Source organism: Tamandua tetradactyla, chromosome 13, assembly GCF_023851605.1.
Source record: "Tamandua tetradactyla isolate mTamTet1 chromosome 13, mTamTet1.pri, whole genome shotgun sequence".
In the NCBI taxonomy this organism is placed as follows: domain Eukaryota; kingdom Metazoa; phylum Chordata; class Mammalia; order Pilosa; family Myrmecophagidae; genus Tamandua; species Tamandua tetradactyla.
In genome coordinates, this window is record NC_135339.1 from 52149403 (window position 1) to 52168807 (window position 19405).

Genomic DNA, 19405 nt, shown 5'->3' on the forward strand with positions numbered 1-19405 from the left:
TTAATTATGAAAATGTATATTCTACCCTAGTAGTAAAAACAAGCCAAAATAAAATCCAAATCATTAGTCTCATTTTAAATACAAATAAGCCCGTGTTAAAGTTCTGTAATAATATGTAGCCCTGGCTTATTTCTTAAAATACTCCTTAAATTTTTAAATTACCTAATTTAATTTTAAATTTCAACCATAAAACATATAATATTTAAGCATTTTTTAAAGAAAAAGACATTTATCCAGAAACATGAATTTAGCCTTATGAGGTCAATGAAACTCAGTCTACTTATTAATGGAAGTTGAATTTCTGGTAGAGCCGACACTGAAGGTCTCCCTCTTCGTGGAAAGTTGTCCTCTTCAACAAACACAATGAGTAAAGGACAAACCACAAGTAGAAAAGGAGAAAGGAGATACTCAACTAGCTAGGCAGTCAACCTAATGAACCCTAATAAATAGTGGACTGGCAGTTTTGTCATCCAGACAATTCATTCTTCTGGAGATTAGATCCTAGGTAATACCTTAGTCCTTGCTAGATTTAACTTCCAACAAATTCTGTTTGGATTAGTTTAACTACCCTGCCATCACAGTTATTTAATTCAACTATTTCTCCATAATTTTTCAAAGTTCATATAAAGAGGTCTTGTGAGGTATAAAGAAGCCACAAAACCAAGATGAAATTCAGCTAAAATTTAGTAACTTAACCAGTAAAAGTCAGTCAACAACATTTAACAAATGAACAGCATGGTCCCATAGGACTTATGATCACAGTTCACATCATACCATATTTACATTAATTACATTAAATACATAAGATCAAGATCAAAATGATCATTATGCTATATATATTTTAACATTAATAATATCCAAGTGAGAAAAATCAATGTATAAGCATATATGTATAATATATGGCTATGTTTTTATAAAGAATGCACTAAAATACATTCACAGCCACTTATGCCACAATTTTAAAAATTCAACTATTTTATTTTCAAGACAATGCTTATTGATATTGCGTAAAACAAAGGGAAATTGTAATGATGGTACTGTTACTATTACAGTTCTCCTTTGCAGTCTTCTGTCTAGTAAAAAGCCATTTAAACCAGATACGTAACTTAGAAAGGTATGAACCCAAAAAATAAAGAAATAAACATGTAGAGCTGGAAGAGAAAATAAGTTGCCAGAGAGAGCAGGCTGGGACTTTATATCTGTCTGAAAGAATGATACTTAGAAATATATGGTAATATATATAGGGACCTTAGGGATGGTGATTTCCAATTACTTTATTTCAAAGAGAAGGAAGCTGGAATTCAGAATCAAGATGATACACTGATTTCATGTGCTTGCTTCCCAATCTTCCTGAGACGCAAGTGAAATAAAAAGTACAGATTTGTGAAAAGGCATAAATTGCTTTAACAGCAAAGAAAATTAAGATATATGGAGGAATCCATCAAGAGTTGTTTTCTGGAAAGAAAAAAGCAGAAATGAGAAAGCCACTACCCACTGTAAGGTATCATGGATCTACAGTTGAGCTGGAAGCTAGCTGCCTATTAAAAGCCCAGGCTTGGCAGGTATAAAAGAGAACAGAAATAAGAAACGGGATGGAAAAAACAGGTAAAGTAAGTTGAACAACTCTGGAACAACTATGCTAACGATGCTCCAACTACAGAGCACAGGCAATATCTTAATGGAAGAACTTTTGGGGAGAGTTGAGGTTTTTGGTTTAAGTGCAAAGACAAAAATAAAGTAAAAAAAAAAAAGCCCTCTTTATTCTAGCATACAGGTAATGGAAAGAGAAGTAGGAAAGGTACACAATTTTTAGAGCCCAGTGGAAAGTGAAAATGTAGGGGCCCTTGTTAAAAAATTATTAATAATTTCAGGATGGTGATAGCAGACCACCAAACCACGTGCAGTACCTTCCTAAACATGAGAGCCCACGAAGACAGCCCTGAAGAGAGACCATAATCTTATGGCTAACTCCATACTTGCTCACTCTAAGGTGAAGCCTTCTGGGCAGAATAATTCACCAATGTATAGTAAATCTCCAGTCTGACTCCTAGTTGGGAGAAAGGTCTACAAAAAGTAGTCTTTAGGGCGGGCCGCGGTGGCTCAGCGGGCAAAGTGCTTGCCTGCTATGCCGGAGGACCTCGGTTCGATTCCCGGCCCCAGCCCATGTAACGAAAACGGAGAAACAAAATACAATAAAACAAGAAAATGTTTAAAAAATGTTTCCCTTTCTTCCTCTCTTCCTTCCTTCTATCCTTCCTTCCTTCTCTCTGTCTTTCCTTTAAAAAAAAAAAAAAAAAAAAAAAAAAAAAAAAAAAAAGTAGTCTTTACACAATAAACCCATATTAGTTCTACTGGCCTTCTCCATTACAAAAGAATGGAAAGCCAAGGATTATCAAATACATTGTGGAAAACAGCAGAATAAAACAAAATGAGTAAAATAAAGAAAAAAAAAATCATGTTTCAACTAACGTGGTATAATTTCCAGTAAATAATGGAATGTAATAAAAAAGAATCTAGTTGGCCATAATACTAGAAATATTCTTCTACAAGTATAACTGAGAAATCAGGATTTAAGGGATGATTTTGATTACTGAATCATTATATAGCTATTTCTTTATGCTTTCTGGTATACTGGAGTTGACAGAGGGAAACTCCTGAAATCTCTAAATTATAATCCAGTTGTCTTCATCTTTGATAATGATGTATAGCTCTTATCTTCTGCTCCTGTGATTGTAAAAACCTTGTGACTAACCTTCATTTGTACCCAGTTATCCAGTTTTTCAACTTTAGAGTCTTGTAGTCACTAAAGGCAGCCCCTAATGCTTATTTGGCTTTTTTTCGCATGGGCAGGCCCCAGAAATCAATCAGGGTCTCCGGCATGGCAGGTGAGAACTCTGCCTGCTAAGCCACCATGCCCCACCACCAATGTTTATTAATGAAGGGTCCTGGGTCAGTCCAAAACTAACCCGCCCCAAATCTAAAGTTATCTTGATGATCAAGACTGGACCTAACCAAAGTGGGCCTGCCTGACATGCGCAGTAGCTTAGACTTTAACCTACAAGTCACCTAGACCTCATCCCACCATGTTCTTTCATACATTCTGTGACTGAGCATGTAATCAATCTGTGCATGCTCAATAATCAGAACTCCTCTAATTACATCACCTGGGGCCACCGAGGTTATTACCTTAAACCCTGCCCATCTTTTCTCTAATAAAACTACCTGAAGGACGCAGTTCGGGGAGGGAGACAGATTTTGGGCCGCTAGGCCATCTGCTCTCCCAACTACGTGCTTAATAATAAACTCTTTCTCTCTTTGAAACTCTGGTGCCCAGGAATAGTTATTGAGTGGGACGGGCAAAAGAATCCACAGCCTTTGTCTGGTAACACAAGCAGCCCAGAATTTAAGATACTAGACCCAAAAGTGAAAGGAAGAAAAAGGTAATTCTAGCATAGTACCCCTTCTTAAAAGGAATGATATTAACATAATTATGACTGAGCTTGGAAAGTCAAAGCAGACTGGGCTGTGGTCCCCAAATAGAATGTAAATATTAATAACCCTGTTAAAGGTAAATATACAAGTGCAGCTGTCAGAAGATAATAGATGGAAGAACTGATAGAGCAAAGGGTATGGAAGCTAATATCTTCATCTTAAATAGAAGGAAATTAAGACACTAAAGTAGAAGGAATGAGAAATAGAAATAAAACTATTTTATATAGAGTAATAGTAAATAGGAAAAAAAATGAAACCACCAATCAATGGAAGTCAAATAGAGAAGGGAGAGGGTATTATGTGTGTCTTATATTTCATCGTAGGGGATCACTAGATATTCTCCCTATTAAGACAGCCACCAGAAGAAATAAAAACAAATGGTAGTTTGGGACTAGAGGCAGGGAAAGGTAGGGAAGGAAGCTGTTTCCAATACAAACTTTTCTTGACAACTTCATTTACTACCATGTACATATATTAATTGGAATGAAAGTAAATTAAAACAAAATCTTTATTTTGGACACCATGAACAAAATAGACAATAGCAAATTAATCCAAAAGATAAGTCTGCATTCATGATGCTAGTTTCAGGCCTAGAACCCAAATTTCAAAATATTCAATACAGTTTTTTATCTTCAAAAAAAATTTTTTTTTAGATACCATCTATTTCTGTTCAATCATTTCATGATTTGTCAAAATGTATCTTCATTTATTACTGGATACATTTTTGTTTCTCCCTTAAAGAATGCATAATATGTTTTAAAGTAATTTTTGGACATAAAAAAAAAAAATACAAATTTAGTGGCACCAGACACAGTGAGGAAAGCTACTATGGTTTTAAGCATAAGGAATTTACAAAGGATACTAAATTAGCACATCAACAAAACACTAACAGCCTCAAGTAATCAAGGCTAGGGGAAAAAAAAATCTCTCAAAGGAAGCACCTAAAAAAGACACTAGATAGATGGGGAAGGAGACACTGAATTTAAAGAACAAATAACACTGGGGGCAACATTTCCCTCTCTAGAATGTGATTTCTATTATAATATTTAAAATTTTAATACTGGATGCAGAGATATGGATTTATGTTCTGATTTATTTTCTGAGATAATACAAATAATTTCCCTTAGTGTGATTTTAAAAGTTATGGTATATACTTAGTGGCATGTTAGTAAATGTTTAACAATTAACTCTTCTAGGGAAGAAAACCTTGATTTCTAACATTTGCTGTCTTTCATGTTCTAATTACTCCTACCATGGTTATCAAAGTAATATATCACTGAATGCGTAGTTGGGAAGAGACGTGCACCATCTGCCGTCACCATATATATTTCCAGATACATTCCTTGAGACCATTTTCTCTCAGAAGGACAGCATCTTTCATCTTAGAGTAAAAGACACTGGAAGGAATGATTTATTAAAAGAACTTTTTTATGAACAGCCTTCCAAACATTTGAAAGAAATAGAGAAAATGGCCTCTTCTCTGGAAACAAAATGGCTCAGATGTGCCTGCCCAGCCTCCGACATCCTGGTTCCTGGTTTAAGTCCCAATAAGCACAAGTTAAGTTTCATACTCCTCCAGGCTTCCCCGAATCCACATCCACAAGGAGGCTGCAACTGTAACCTCGGACCTTCCTAAGGGAAGGTCGCATCTCTTCCTAAATGGATTAGTTTTCGCACTCGAGACTATAAACCCACAACTCCCAGCCAATGGGGAACGGTGAACAAGGGGAGGGGACGATTGCGTCAGGGGACCTATACAATCCTTGTTACCGCGCAGAGCCAGCGTACTCGCCTGCTTCCGCTTATCCCGTGGGTGCGTTTTCTCATGAGAAAGAAATAAAACACTGGCTGTCTCTGATTTAATTTCTTGTCTTCCGAAATCTTCTTTTGGGTAGGCAACTGTCACATCTATTCTTTAACATACATACCTATACAGATATATCTACAACCAGATAATGATTTTCTTGAAAAATATCCAATCACATTAGCATAACTAGAGAGCGAAATGCCAAAGACCAACTCACGGTTGCTAAAATCAGTAAATTATTTTTATTGCTCACTATGCTACGTTCATTAATGAAGAAAATTGAAAACTGAGTATATTTGAAAGCAAAGAGGAAAAGTTATCTTTCTGGGAAGAAAATATTTTGATAATTAAAATAAAAACCAAACTAGTCAATTAATTTAACATTTCTAGAGGAGCAGTAAATAAATTAGACAAGATTATATTATGGCTAAAGATAAAACAATGGTGAGTTACTGGAAAGGAAGATAAAAGAGCAAATTGACCATTCAATTTTTTTTAATACTCTAAAAGATAAACACTTCGATAAATTGGTTCCTTTTTTGTGAATAAACATGTGAAGAAATTAAATTATTATCATTTAGTTTAATTCTCTAGTGGCTATAAATCAATACAATAGCTTTATTAAAACAAACACATGATTAGCATGTATAGAAAGGGGAATTACTAACTATTCTTTCCAGAAATAATATAATCAAGAAATTAGGATGTAAGGGATGATTTTGATTACTGAATCATTATATAGATAATCCTTTTTCTTTCTGGTATACTGGAGTACACAGAAATCCTTAAAACTATAATTCAACTGTCCTGATATCTGAAATGACTGTATCTTGTGCCTTTGTGATCGAAAAAGCTGTTACTTCCTTTATCTAGTCATTTTCCTGTAGGGCAACTGCCCCAATGCTTACAAAGAATTTGAAGTCAGCCCTTAACTACTTCAACCTCTTACATTTGTAAATCATATGGGCTTAGACTCTGCTATTGAAAATATAACTTCTCTCCCTTTCTTTAGGCTTACAATATAAGTATTGAAATAATTGTGCCTCCCCTCCCTTCCGATTATGTTCTCCTATTGAAATGATAACACTGTCTCCTTTTCTGCTTAGAACTTGATATCTGAAATTGTAATGACCTCATCTCCCCTTGCTAAAATCCATAAAAACCCAAATACCCTAAACTCAGGGAGACAAATTTTGAGCCAATAGGCCATCTGTTCTGCTACACATCTAGTAATAAACTTTTTCTGTCTTTGAAACCCTGGTGTCTCAGGAATTATTCACTGAGTCCCCAGGCAAAAGAATTCATGGCCTGTGTCCAGTAACAACACAATAGTGTTTGGTCTTTAGACAGTATACCTGCAATGAGATATTACTGAGCTCCAACTGGCAGCCATAAAAACTAAGTATGTTCAAGCTGCTCATCAGCTTCTACTATTTACACTCATACACATGAATGAATGTTTTAATGCTTTTAAAAATTATTTTGGTTTTAAATTTTCTGGCTAATAGAAAATCTTTTAAAAATTAAACAACAGCTTCTTTATAAACTAGGCTTTAAAAAGTATCATAAATATAGAGAAGATAACTTGCAGAACATATACCAAAATGTTAACAGGAGTTACCCTTTGAAAAGACAGCAGGTGATTTTTATTTTCCTCTTTATACTTAACTGTATTTTCTAATTGTCAGGAAAAAAATTATTATAAAGAGGGTGGCTCACACAATGAAAACAGTAAAAACTGCTGAGTTCCAAGGGTACAAATTTAGGGATAATATAAAATTTATTTAAAATATTAATCAGACTGCAAACAGTATTAGCTAGCACCTAACCTTTAGCATTGTAAGCACTCTATATATGCTACAATTATTCAAATAAATATGCTTTACAGTGAATGCCTTTCACAATTAATAAAGGACTTTTAAAAATGGTTGTACTAAAAAGAAAAAAATGGCTGTATTCATGCAAAACTATGAAACTCAAAGTAAATAATAAACAGCTAAAAATGTAGCCATATAAATAAAATGTGAAAATATATTACACTAAAACTAGTATTACAAAGGGCCTTAAAACAATAACAAAGGAGGAAGAAAGAAGAAAAGACAAATATAATATTTATTAAGAGTACCTACTGCATACCAAGCACCCTGTCAGGCAGCTTTTACACATTATCTTAATTCATCCTACAGTAGTCCTATGAGAAAAATGAATCATGCCCATTTTGCAGAAGGGAAGAGACTCAAAGAGGTTAAACAACTTGTCAAGATCCCACAGCTAGTAAGTTATGAATACAAAGTTCAAACATAAGGCTGTCTAACTCTAGATTCCATCCTATGCACTCCTCACTTCAACACCCTGGCCCGTAGGAATTATAAAAGTAAATGGTTTTACCTCTGAGGTGTAAAAAGGCAAGTTCTCTTGAGGCAGATAAAATGTATAGCCGGAAAGGTTAACATTTTTAGGTAGTGGAGAAATACCTGCCATTACTATAAATACTGCCTATTTAGCCTGTGTTAATTCCTGTGGACATAAAAGAGCCTAGATTTGTGCTAGAGCATAAGAAAATGAAGATGAATAGGTAACTTCATCTAAAAGGATGAAGGCTAAGAAGCTCCTTTCTTTTCCATCCCATGCATAGGCATGCACTGGCTGACTCTTAAGGGGAAGAGGTGAGTGAAGTAATATACTAATTCCCTCACTCATCCAACCATGGAGATAAGAGGCATTTAAAATGGACATTACTGGTGGTGTTCTAAGTCCTATGGCTTTCTGCTGCTACCACAATCTGTAGCAGAAAAGTGAAAGAACAACTCTTTCCTTTGGCTCCATCAAAACCACTATAAAACTCACTAAATTTTAAAACTTTTGTACATCATGAAAGTAAATAGACAACCTACAAAATGGGAGAAAATATTTGGAAACTACAGATCTGATACAGGTTTAATATCCAGAATATATAAAGAAATCTACAACTCAAAAACAAAAAGAGAAACAACCCAATTTAAAACTGGACAAAAGAAACAAATAGACATCTCTGCAAAAAAAGATAAACAAATCACCAAAAAACTCATGAAAAGATGCTCAACATCATTAGCCAATAGGGAAATGCAAATCAAAACCACAATGAGATACCATTTCACACCCACTATAATGGCTACTAATAAAAAAAAAATCAGAAAATTACAAGAGTTGGAGAGGATGTGGAGAAACAGGAACACTCATTCATTGCTAATGAGAGTGTAAAATGGTACAGATGCTGTGGAAGACAGTTAAATATGGAATTACTGTATGACACAGCAAACCTAATTCCATGCATTTACCCAAAATGATTGAAAGCAGGGACTCAAACAGACTTTTCCATACCCATGTTCATAGCAGCATTACTCAAAACTGCCAAAAGATGGAAGTAACCCAAGTGTCCATCAACTGAAGAACGATAAACAAACATTGTTTGCTCACGAACCTTTTAGGCATCATGTTGAATGAACACACAAAAGGACAACTACTGTATGATCTTACTGACATGAAAATATAAAAAGCAAATTAATAAAATTAATAAAGCCAAAAACCAGAACATAGGTTACCAGGGGCCTAGCAAGGATATGGAATGGGAAATTACACAGAATTTATACAGAATATATAATTCTTAAATTATACAGAACTTCTATTTGGAGAGATGAAAGAATTTTGGTAATGGATGGTGGTGATGGAGCACAACACTGTGATTGTAATTAATGACACTGAAATATACACTTGAATGTAGTTAAAAGGGGGATATTTTAGGTTGTGTATATATATGACAAGAAAAAAATTTTGAATAAAATAAACCATGGGTCTAGACAACACAAGGAACCCTAATGTAAACAATGGACTACAGTTTAATAGTACAATTATAATAATTAATATTCTTTCCTCAATTATAACAAATATACCACACTAATGCATGGTGTTAATAATGAGAAGAGGGTATATAGGAACTTAGTATTTTCTGCATGATTTTATGTAAATCTACAACTTCTATAATAAAAAAATTAAAACGGGGGGCCAAGATGGCGGCTTAGCAATGTGCGCATTTTAGTTCATCCTCCAGAACAACTACTAAATAACCAGAAACAGTACTGAACAGCTCCCGGAGCCACGTCAGTGACCGGATACACAGCGTACCCCAGTCGGGACCAGCTGGACTGGCTGCAAGCCTCCCCAAAACCATGAGTTCTCCAAGCTGCAGAGGCCAGCACCCGGCACCCCTCCCCCACAGGTGGCTTCCCAGAGGGAAAGGAAAGAGACTCTAAACCTGGTCAAGGCAGAGGTCGCTCACTGGGCTCACGGAAAAAGAGGAGAAGGGAGGAAATGGAGGCTTTAGTGGCTGTGTCTCTATGCAGATTTGGCAGCCTCTGGATTCAGCAGTGGGACTTCTCAGGCTGCAACTGCCCCAGGCATAGGCAGAAACAGGCTGCTTTCAGGGCTGTCTCCCACCTGTGCCTTCCCCAGGAGAGGGGTGAAGCCCAACTCAGGTGGAATCCCTCTCTCAAGGAATTCAGACCCCAGGGCCTGGCAATTTGAAGCCATTAAAACCAGCCTACAACCTCTCCTCCATCTTCACCACACCCCCAGCAGGGAGAGTCTTCCAAAGTTAAAAGTGCTGCAACATCTTTTGTTGGTGCAACCCGCAGGCATACATGCCACATACTGGGTAGGATAAGAAAAACAGAGCCCAGAGACTTCACAGGAAAGTCTTTTAACCTGCTGGGTCTCACCCTCAGGGAAAACTGACGCAGGTGACTCCTTGCCCCTGATAGGAGGCCAGTTTAGTCTGGGAAAACCCGGCTCGAGTCTATAATATCTACATAGACCCTCCTAAAGGTGGGGAGGGAAAAGGCACCATACAAGCAGGGCAAGAAACAAGAAAACAAGAACTGAAAAATTATCAGTTCAGGACCTAAGCTAGAGGTCCAGAAAAAGCTGAACTGAAGGTCAAAGAACAGATAGACAACAAATTCATCTAGCAAGAAAACCCTAGGTAAGAGAAGTGAAAGCAATCACCAGAATAAACTAATTAAGGTAATTAAATGTCTAGACGCCAGCAAAAAATAACAAAGCACACCAGGAAAATTGAAGATATGGCCCAGTCAAAGGAACAAACCAATAGTTCAAACGAGATAGAAGAGCTGAAACAACTAATTCAGAATATACGAACAGACATGGAAAACCTCATCAAAAACCAAATCAATGAATCGAGGGAGGATATGAAGAAGGCAAGGAACGAACAAAAAGAAGAAATGGAAAGTCTAAAAAAACAAATCACGGAACTTATGGGGATGAAAGATACAGTAGAAGAGATGGAAAAAACAGTGGAAACCTACAATGGTAGATTTCAATAGACAGAGGATAGAATTAGTGAACTGGAGGATGGAACATCTGAAATCCAACAAGATACAGCAACTATAGGGAAAAAAATGGAAAAATATGAACAGGGACTCAGGGAACTGAATGATAATATGAAGCACACAAATATACGTGTTATGGGTGTCCCAGAAGGAGAAGAGAAGGGAAAAGGAGGAGAAAAACTAATGGAAGAAATTATCACTGAAAATTTCCCAACTCTTATGAAAGACCTAAAATTACAGATCCAAGAAGTGCAGCGTACCCCAAAGAGAATAGATCCAAATAGACGTTCTCCAAGACACTTACTAGTCAGAATGTCAGAGGTCAAAGAGAAAGAGAGGATCTTGAAATCAGCAAGAGAAAAGCAATCCATCACATACAAGGGAAACCCAATAAGACTATGCGTAGATTTCTCAGCAGAAACCATGGAAGCGAGAAGACAGTGGTATGATACATTTAAATTACTAAAAGAGAAAGACTACCAACCAAGAATTCTATACCCAGCAAAATTGTCCTTCAAAAATGAGGGAGAAATTAAAACATTTTCAGACAAAAAAATCACTGAGAGAATTTGTGACCAAGAGACCAGCTCTGCAAGAAATACTAAAGGGAGCACTAGAGTCAGAACCGAAAAGACAGAAGAGAGAGGTATGGAGAAGAGTGTAGAAAGAAGGAAAGTCAGATATGATATATATAATACAAAAGGCAAAATGGTAGAGGAAAATATTATCCAAACAGTAATAACACTAAATGTTAATGGATTGAACACCCCAATCAAAAGACACAGACTGGCAGAATGGATTAAAAAACAGGATCCTTTTATATGCTGTCTACAGGAAACACATCTTAGACCCAAAGATAAACATAGGCTGAAAGTGAAAGGTTGGGAAAAGATATTTCATGCAAATAACAACCAGAAAATAGCAGGAGTAGCTATATTAACATCCAACAAATTAGACTTCAACTGTGAAACAGTTAAAAGAGACAAAGGAGGATACTATGTACTAATAAAAGGAACAATTCAACATGAAGACAAAACAATCATAAATATTTATGCACCAAACCAGAATGCCCCAAAATACATGAGGCAAACACTGCAAACACTGAAAAGGGAAATAGACACATCTACCATAATAGTTGGAGACTTCAATTCCCCACTTTTATCAATGGACAGAACATTTAGACAGAGGATCAATAAAGAAAAAGAGAAGTTGAATATTACAATAAATGAGCTAGACTTAACAGACATTTATAGGACATTACACCCCACAACAGCAGGATACACCTTTTTCTCAAGTGCTCATGGATCATTCTCAAACATAGACCATATGCTGGGTCACAAAGCAAGTCTCAACAAATTTAAAAAGACTGAAATCATACAAAACACTTTCTCAGATCATAAGGGAATGAAGTTGGAAATCAATAATAGGCAAAGTGCCAGAAAATTCACAAATATGTGGAGGCTCAACAACACACTCTTAAACAACCAGTGGGCCAAGGAAGAAATTACAAGAGAAATCAGTAAATATCTCGAGGCAAATGAAAATGAAAACACAACATATCAAAACTTATGGGATGCAGATGATCACATGATCATCTCAATTGATGCAGAGAAGGCATTTGACAAAATTCAACATCCTTTCCTGTTGAAAAGACTTCAAAGGATAGGAATACAAGGGAATTTCCTTAAAATGATAAAGGGAATATATGAAAACCCACAGCTAATATCGTCCTCAATGGAGAAAAACTGAAAACTTTCCCCCTAAGATCAGGAACAAGACAAGGATGTCCACTATCACCACTGTTATTCAACATTGTGTTGGAAGTTCTAGCCAGAGCAATTAGACAAGAAAAAGAAATACAAGACATCAAAATTGGAAAGGAAGAGGTAAAACTACAACTGTTTGCAGATGATATGATACTATATGTCGAAAACCCTGAAAAATCCACAGCAAAACTACTAGAGCTAATAAATGAGTACAGCAAAGTGGCAGGGTACAAGATCAACATTCAAAAATCGGTAGTGTTTCTATACACTAGTAATGAACAATCTGAGGGGGAAATCAAGAAACAAATTCCATTTACAATTGCAACTAAAAGAATAAAATACTTAGGAATAAATTTAACTAAAGAGACAAAAGACTATACAAAGAAAACTATAAGAAACTGTTAAAAGAAATCACAGAAGACCTAAATAGATGGAAGGGCATACCGTGTTCACGGATTGGAAGACTAAATATAGCTAAGATGTCAATTCTACCTAAGTTGATTTACAGATTCAACACAATACTAATCAAAATCCCAACAACTTATTTTTCAGAAACAGAAAAACCAATAAGCAAGCAGGGTGTGCCGAATTGCTATAAGTATCTTGAGGAAAAAAAACGAAGCTAGAGGTCTCACGCTACCAGACTTTAAGGCATATTATGAAGCCACAGTGGTCAAAACAGCATGGTACTGGCATAAAGATAGATATATTGACCAATGGAATCGAACAGAGTGTTCAGATATAGACCCTCTCATCTATGGACATTTGATCTTTGATAAGGCAGTCAAGCCAACTCACCTGGGATAGAATAGTCTCTTCAATAAATGGTGCCTAGAGAACTGGATATCCCTATGCAAAAGAATGAAAGAGGACCCGTATCTCACACCCTATACAAAAGTTAACTCAAATTGGATCAAAGATCTAGACGTCAGGTCTAAGACCATAAAACAGTTAGAGGAAAATGTAGGGAAATATCTTATAAATCTTATAATTGGAGGCGGTTTTATAGTCCTTACATCTAAAGCAAGAGCACTGAAGAAAGAAAGAAATAAATGGGAACTCCTCAAAATTAAACACTTTTGTGCATCAAAGAACTTCATCAAGAAAGTAAAAAGCCTACACAATGGGAATCAATATTTGGAAACGGCATATCAGATAAAGGTCTAGTATCCAGAACTTATAAAGAGATTATTCAACTCAACAACAAAAAGACAGCCAATCCAATTACAAAATGGGAAAAAGTCTTGAACAGACACTTCTCAGAAGAGGAAATACAAATGGCCAAAAGGCACATGAAGAGATGCTCAATGTCCCTGGCCATTAGAGAAATGCAAATCAAAACCACAATGAGATATCATCTCACACCCACCAGAATGGCCATTATCAACAAAACAGAAAATGACAAGTGCTGGAGAGGATGTGGAGAAAGAGGTACACTTATTCACTGTTGGTGGGAATGTCAAATGGTGCAACCACTGTGGAAGGCAGTTTGGCCGTTCCTCAAAACGCTGAATATAGAATTGCCATATGACCCAGCAATACCATTGCTAGGTATCTACTCAGAGGACATAAGGTCAAAGATACAAACAGACATTTGCACACCAACGTTTATAGCAGCATTATTTACAATTGCAAGGAGATGGAAACAGCCAAAATGTCCATCAACAGATGAGTGGCTAAACAAACTGTGGTATATACATACGATGGAATATTATACAGCTTTAAGACAGAATAAACTTATGAAGCATGTAATAATAACATGGATGGACATAGAGAACATTATGCTGAGACTAGCCAAAAACTAAAGGACAAATACTATATGGTCTCATTGATATGAACTGACATTAGTGAATAAACTTGGAATATTTTGTTCATAACAGAGACCTTCAGGAGATAAAAATTGGGTAAGATATTGGGTAATTGGAGCTGAAGGGATACAGACTGTGCAACAGGACTGGATACAAAAATTCAGAAATGGACAGCACAATACTACCTAACTGTAATATAATTATGTTAAAACACTGAATGAAGCTGCATGTGAGAATGATAGAGGGAGGAGGGCTGGGGACATATTGAAATCAGAAAGACAGATGCTAAAGATTGAGATGGTATAATCTAGGAATGCCTAGAGTGTATAATAACAGTGAAATGTACAAGGTACAATTTTAAAAATGTTTTTGCATGAGGAAGAACAAAGGAATGTCATTATTGCAGGGTACTGAAAATAGATGGTAATTAATATTTTAAAATGTCACCTTCTGTGTGAGACTAAAGCAAAAAATGTTTGTTACAAAATTAATATTTTCACTACTGCATTTCCTAATATAACTTATGTAGATAGTTTGATTGAACGCCATAAGGACTTGGAATCTCAGGTAGGACATGAGATTTTGTTGGTTTGTCCAGAGTGATGCCCCGATGAATCCCAGAGTGATTCGATCAGTGAGTGGAAAAGTATCTGCAAAGCCCCCTTCGGGGAGTGATGAGGATGGGGAGAAATTCAACTTCCCCAAGTTGAATTCTTGATATTCTCACAAACAGTGTGGACAACCAAAGCTATAGGCAGAGCCCCCAGTCTTGGGGTTTGTTCATATGAAACTTAACCCCACAAAGGATAGGTCAAGTCTACTTAAAATTTAGGCCTAAGAGTCACCCCCAGGAGAGCCTCTTTTGTTACTCAGATGTGGCCTCTCTCTCCAGCCAACACAACGAGCAGTCTCACCACCCTACCCCTCTCTACGTGGGACATGACTCCCAGGGGTGTGGACCTTCCTGGCAACGTGGGATAGAGATCTTGGAATGAGTGGAGACTCAGCATCAAGGGATTGAGAAAAACCCTAGAATGAGCTGAGACTTAGCATCAAGGGATTGAGAAAACCTTCTCAACCAAAAAGGGAAAGAGGGAAATGAGACAAAGTGTCAATGGCTGAGAGATCCCAAGCAGAGTCGAGAGGTTATCCTGGAGGTTATTCTTATGCATCAAGTAGATATCATCTTGTTATTCAAGATGTTACGGAGAGGCTGGAGGGAACTGCCTGAAAATGTAGAGCTGTGTTCCAGTAGCCATGTTTCTTGATGATGATTGTATAATGATATAGCTTCCACGATGTGACTGTGTGATTGTGAAAACCTTGTGTCTGATGCTCCTTTTATCTACCTTGTCAACATATGAGTAGAAAATATGGAATAAAAATAAATAATAGGGGGAACAAATGTTAAAATAAATTTAGTTTGAAATGCTAGCGATCAATGAAAGCAAGGGGTAAGGGGTATGGTATGTAAATTTTTTTTCTTCTGTTTTTGTTTTATTTTTCTGTTGTCTTTTTATGTCTTTTTCTGAATTGATGCAAATGTGTGGGAAATGATCATGATGATGAATATGCAACTATGTGATGATATTGTGAATTGCTGAGTGTATGTGTTGGGAATGTCTGTGCTTCTTGCAATTTTTTTTAATTAATAAAAAATTAAAAAAGAAATAAAAAAAATTAAAAGGAAATAGCCAAAATTATCCATTAGCCTCTACTCTTCTCACCCCTTATGAGCAGAGAACAAAATCCTCTATTGGATAGTCTGAAACTTTTCTGGAACCAATGGAACTTTCATTGGGTAATGCAGTCAGCAACTTGGATAGTATGAATTACTGACTCTAGAAGATGTTTTTTTTTTAATGTATAACCAACTGTTCAAAATATAGATGTGCTATGACTATTTACCAAGATGCCTAAAAATTACAATAAATTCTTGGCCTTTTCTAACCGAAAAAGCCATTGATTATTTTGACTTTTATAAATACCACTACTACTAGAGTTTATGTCTATTTAAGTCTCAACAGCAAATTTCAGAGTTTTATTTTTGGTTTGTTGTGTTTTTTTGTGGGAAGAGTGTTACAATTATTTTGGCTAAAAAGTGAAATAAATTAAAATCTTTAAAACAATTGGCTAAGTTATGATTCTTTACAAACTGATTTCTAATAATGGAAAGGAAATATGTGAATGAGGAAATTATTTGAAACGAGTAATCCACAAACTATAGTAGAATTCTAAAATATATTTTAACAAGCAAAATTATAATGTAACTTTCTGAAATTTTTATACTTACAGGCAAGTGAGTAAATACTTGGAAGATGCTTCTCAAAAAATTAATAAGATCTATTAAATAACCACTAGCTCTTCCATCCGGCTCAGACATTGTCCAGTCATAATCAGCAAGCTGAACAAATTCATCAATTTTTTGATTAAGTTTGGTATATATTTCTCCTTCTGCTGCATGTCGTGCATCCTGACAGGAGACAAAAATAATATGGCAAAAAAATAAGAAACAATAACAGAAGTAAGTCATAAAACAAGTTTTCTTAAAATTCTAAACTTCAGTTTATATATTTCTTTGGTCTAATATTTTAGTCATTTGTTCAAAGACCAGGAAAACTGTTTTGTTTTGCCGGCATTACGCTATTTATTTGACTAGGCATTACAACTTTTCTCCCTTCTTTTCTGACTTTTTTACTGTGTTTTTCTGTATTTATACAGTAAGATGACTTATGAGATATTAATTCCTGATTTGTTATTATAGTTCAAGAATAACCTTAGGAGGAACAGATGTGGAAAAACAGAAGAATGTAGATGACCACCTCCATCCACTGACTCACTGAGGTAGGAAAAAAAAAAAGGGACTATCACAGAAGAAAAAGAATAGTTGTTGGTATATTGACTTGAAGAGGTAAAAAAAAGAGATGGCTACTTCTCTCAGGAGGATAAAAGAAATAATGGGAGTGATGTAAGCAAAAATGGCAAGAGAAAAGATCTCCAAACATTCTCTACTCCATAAAAGCACAAGAAAACTGACAAAAATGGTCAAAATAAATTTATTCAGAACTCTGGAAATTAACTAAAAGCTTACTGCAATCCAGGCAGCATTTATTCAAGAAAAACAACTCAATCTTTATAAGAAAAATAAGCTTTGTGGCATTTTTAATGCACCATATTTCCATCCCGCTCCCCACCCCTGCTCAAGCTCCCTGGTACTCTTGAAAATCAACATAGGCAATCAGCACCAGCAGCCTGGCAGCCATTGCAGGAGGCAGAAATGAGATGAATGAAAACAAAAATACAACATATCAAAACTGAAGGGGGCGGGCCATGGTGGCTCACTGGCAGAGTTCTCGCCTGTCATACCAAAGACTGAGGTTCGATTCCCGGTACCTGCCCATGCAAAAAACAAAAAACAAAAAACAAAACTGAAGGGATGTAACAAATGACTATAGGGAAATTTATAAATACAGATGTATACATTAAAAAAGAAGATCTCAAATGAATAATCTAAACTTCTACTTTAAAATTAACTAGAAAAAGAAGAAATGGTATGAAGGGTTCTCACCGACCAAGGCAGCAGCACTCGATGGAATGGCATGAGAGAAATTGCGGGACTGAAGACTAGGCCCCGTAACCTTGGGAACCAAGGCAAAATATTGCCATGTCTATGCTTTTCTTAAGAAGGATCATATGGATTTGAACAGTGAGGATCTTGGAGATTAAAATTAGAAAGAAGCTTGCTTTTCCCTCAAGGGTCTTTATGGAAAAGACCACACAAACTACTGGGATTACTAGTACCATTTTAAGGAGAGTGGATACTACCCTGGCCAGTAGAGCTTGAGAGCTAGATTTAATTTGATTAGGGTGGTGATTTGGAGGCAATGTGATATTTCTGGCAAAACTAATGCCTATTTTGACTCTTACCTTGACTAAGAAGAATCCTAAGTATCATTCACCAATAGTCACATAGTATACGTGAATACAATTCAACCTAATAGAATGTATATCATGTCTTTGAACAAGAGCACTATAAAGACACTCAAATAAGACAGCTCCCACCCTCAAGATCTCACAACCCAAGGAGAGATATAATATAACAAAACATTCGGGATAATTAGGACTTATATGATGTGATGGTTAGGTTCAGGTACCAGCTTGGCCAGGTGATGATGCCTAATTGTCTGGTCAAGCAACCACTGGCCCAACTGTTGCTCTGAGGACATGTCATAGACTTAAATCACGAGCATGTTGGTTGCATCCACAGCTGATGAGATCTGAAGTTGGCTAAGGGGAGGGTCTTTTGCAATGAGCGACACTTAATCTCATTACCTGAAGGCTTTTATGAAGAATTCTTAAGAAAGAATCTCTTTCTGCACATCAGCCAGCCAGCCTCTCCTGGAGAGTTCCTTGAGAACTTTCACTGGAGCTGCTAGTTCACGGCCTGCCCTACAGTTTTGGACTCTTACATCTGCACAACTATATGAGATACTTCTATAAATCTTATATTTATTATTTACTGTTGGTTCTGTTTCTCTAGAGAATTCTAATACAACTTGGTACCAGGCGTGGCGCATGTGGTTTGCAAATACCAAACATTTTGGAACAGCTTTTTAAATGGATAAGGGGAAGATTCTGGGAAGAGTTGTGAGGAGCTTGACCTAGAAGGCCTAGAATGCTTTAAAGAGACTGTTGGCAGAAATGCAGACTCCAAAAATACTACTGATAAGGCCTTAGACTGAACGATGCATGTGTTATTGCAAACTGGAAGGAAGGGATCCTTGTTTTAAAGTGACAGAAAATTTAGCAAAATTGACTACTGGTTTGGGTGGAAGGCAGAATTTAAAAGCCATGAACTTGGATATTTTGCAGAGATTTCCAAATTAAATGTGGAAAGTGCAGCCTGGTTTCTCCTTATAGCTTTTAGTGAAACGTGATAGGAAAGAGATAAGCTGAGAACTGAACTCTCGGGTACAAAGAAACCAAAATTGATGGTCTGGAAAATTCTGGCCTTCCAGAAAGGGAGACTCCAGAGAATAGTGCCCCATGTGAAGATTTAACCAAACATGGAAGTAGTGAGCCATTTCAGAAAAAGTCAGGATTGGCAATGGCGTTATATAGGAAGGTTCTATGGAAAGTCCTATCATC

The 19405-nt window shown here is 36.3% G+C and overlaps 1 protein-coding gene across 15 annotated transcripts in view; it reads right to left on the minus strand.

Annotated features, from left to right (window-relative positions):
* EXOC6 (exocyst complex component 6) overlaps positions 1-19405 on the minus strand; it is a 250477-nt gene that overhangs the window by 78116 nt on the left and 152956 nt on the right. For all 15 annotated transcript variants that reach the window (XR_013161620.1, XR_013161621.1, XM_077125426.1 and 12 more), the window contains one exon: positions 16551-16730. Coding sequence is in view for 13 of the 15 variants with exons in the window: in XM_077125426.1 (XP_076981541.1) it covers positions 16551-16730 (180 nt within the window). In the remaining 2 variants the exon portion in view is untranslated. The remainder of the gene's footprint in view (positions 1-16550; positions 16731-19405) is intronic.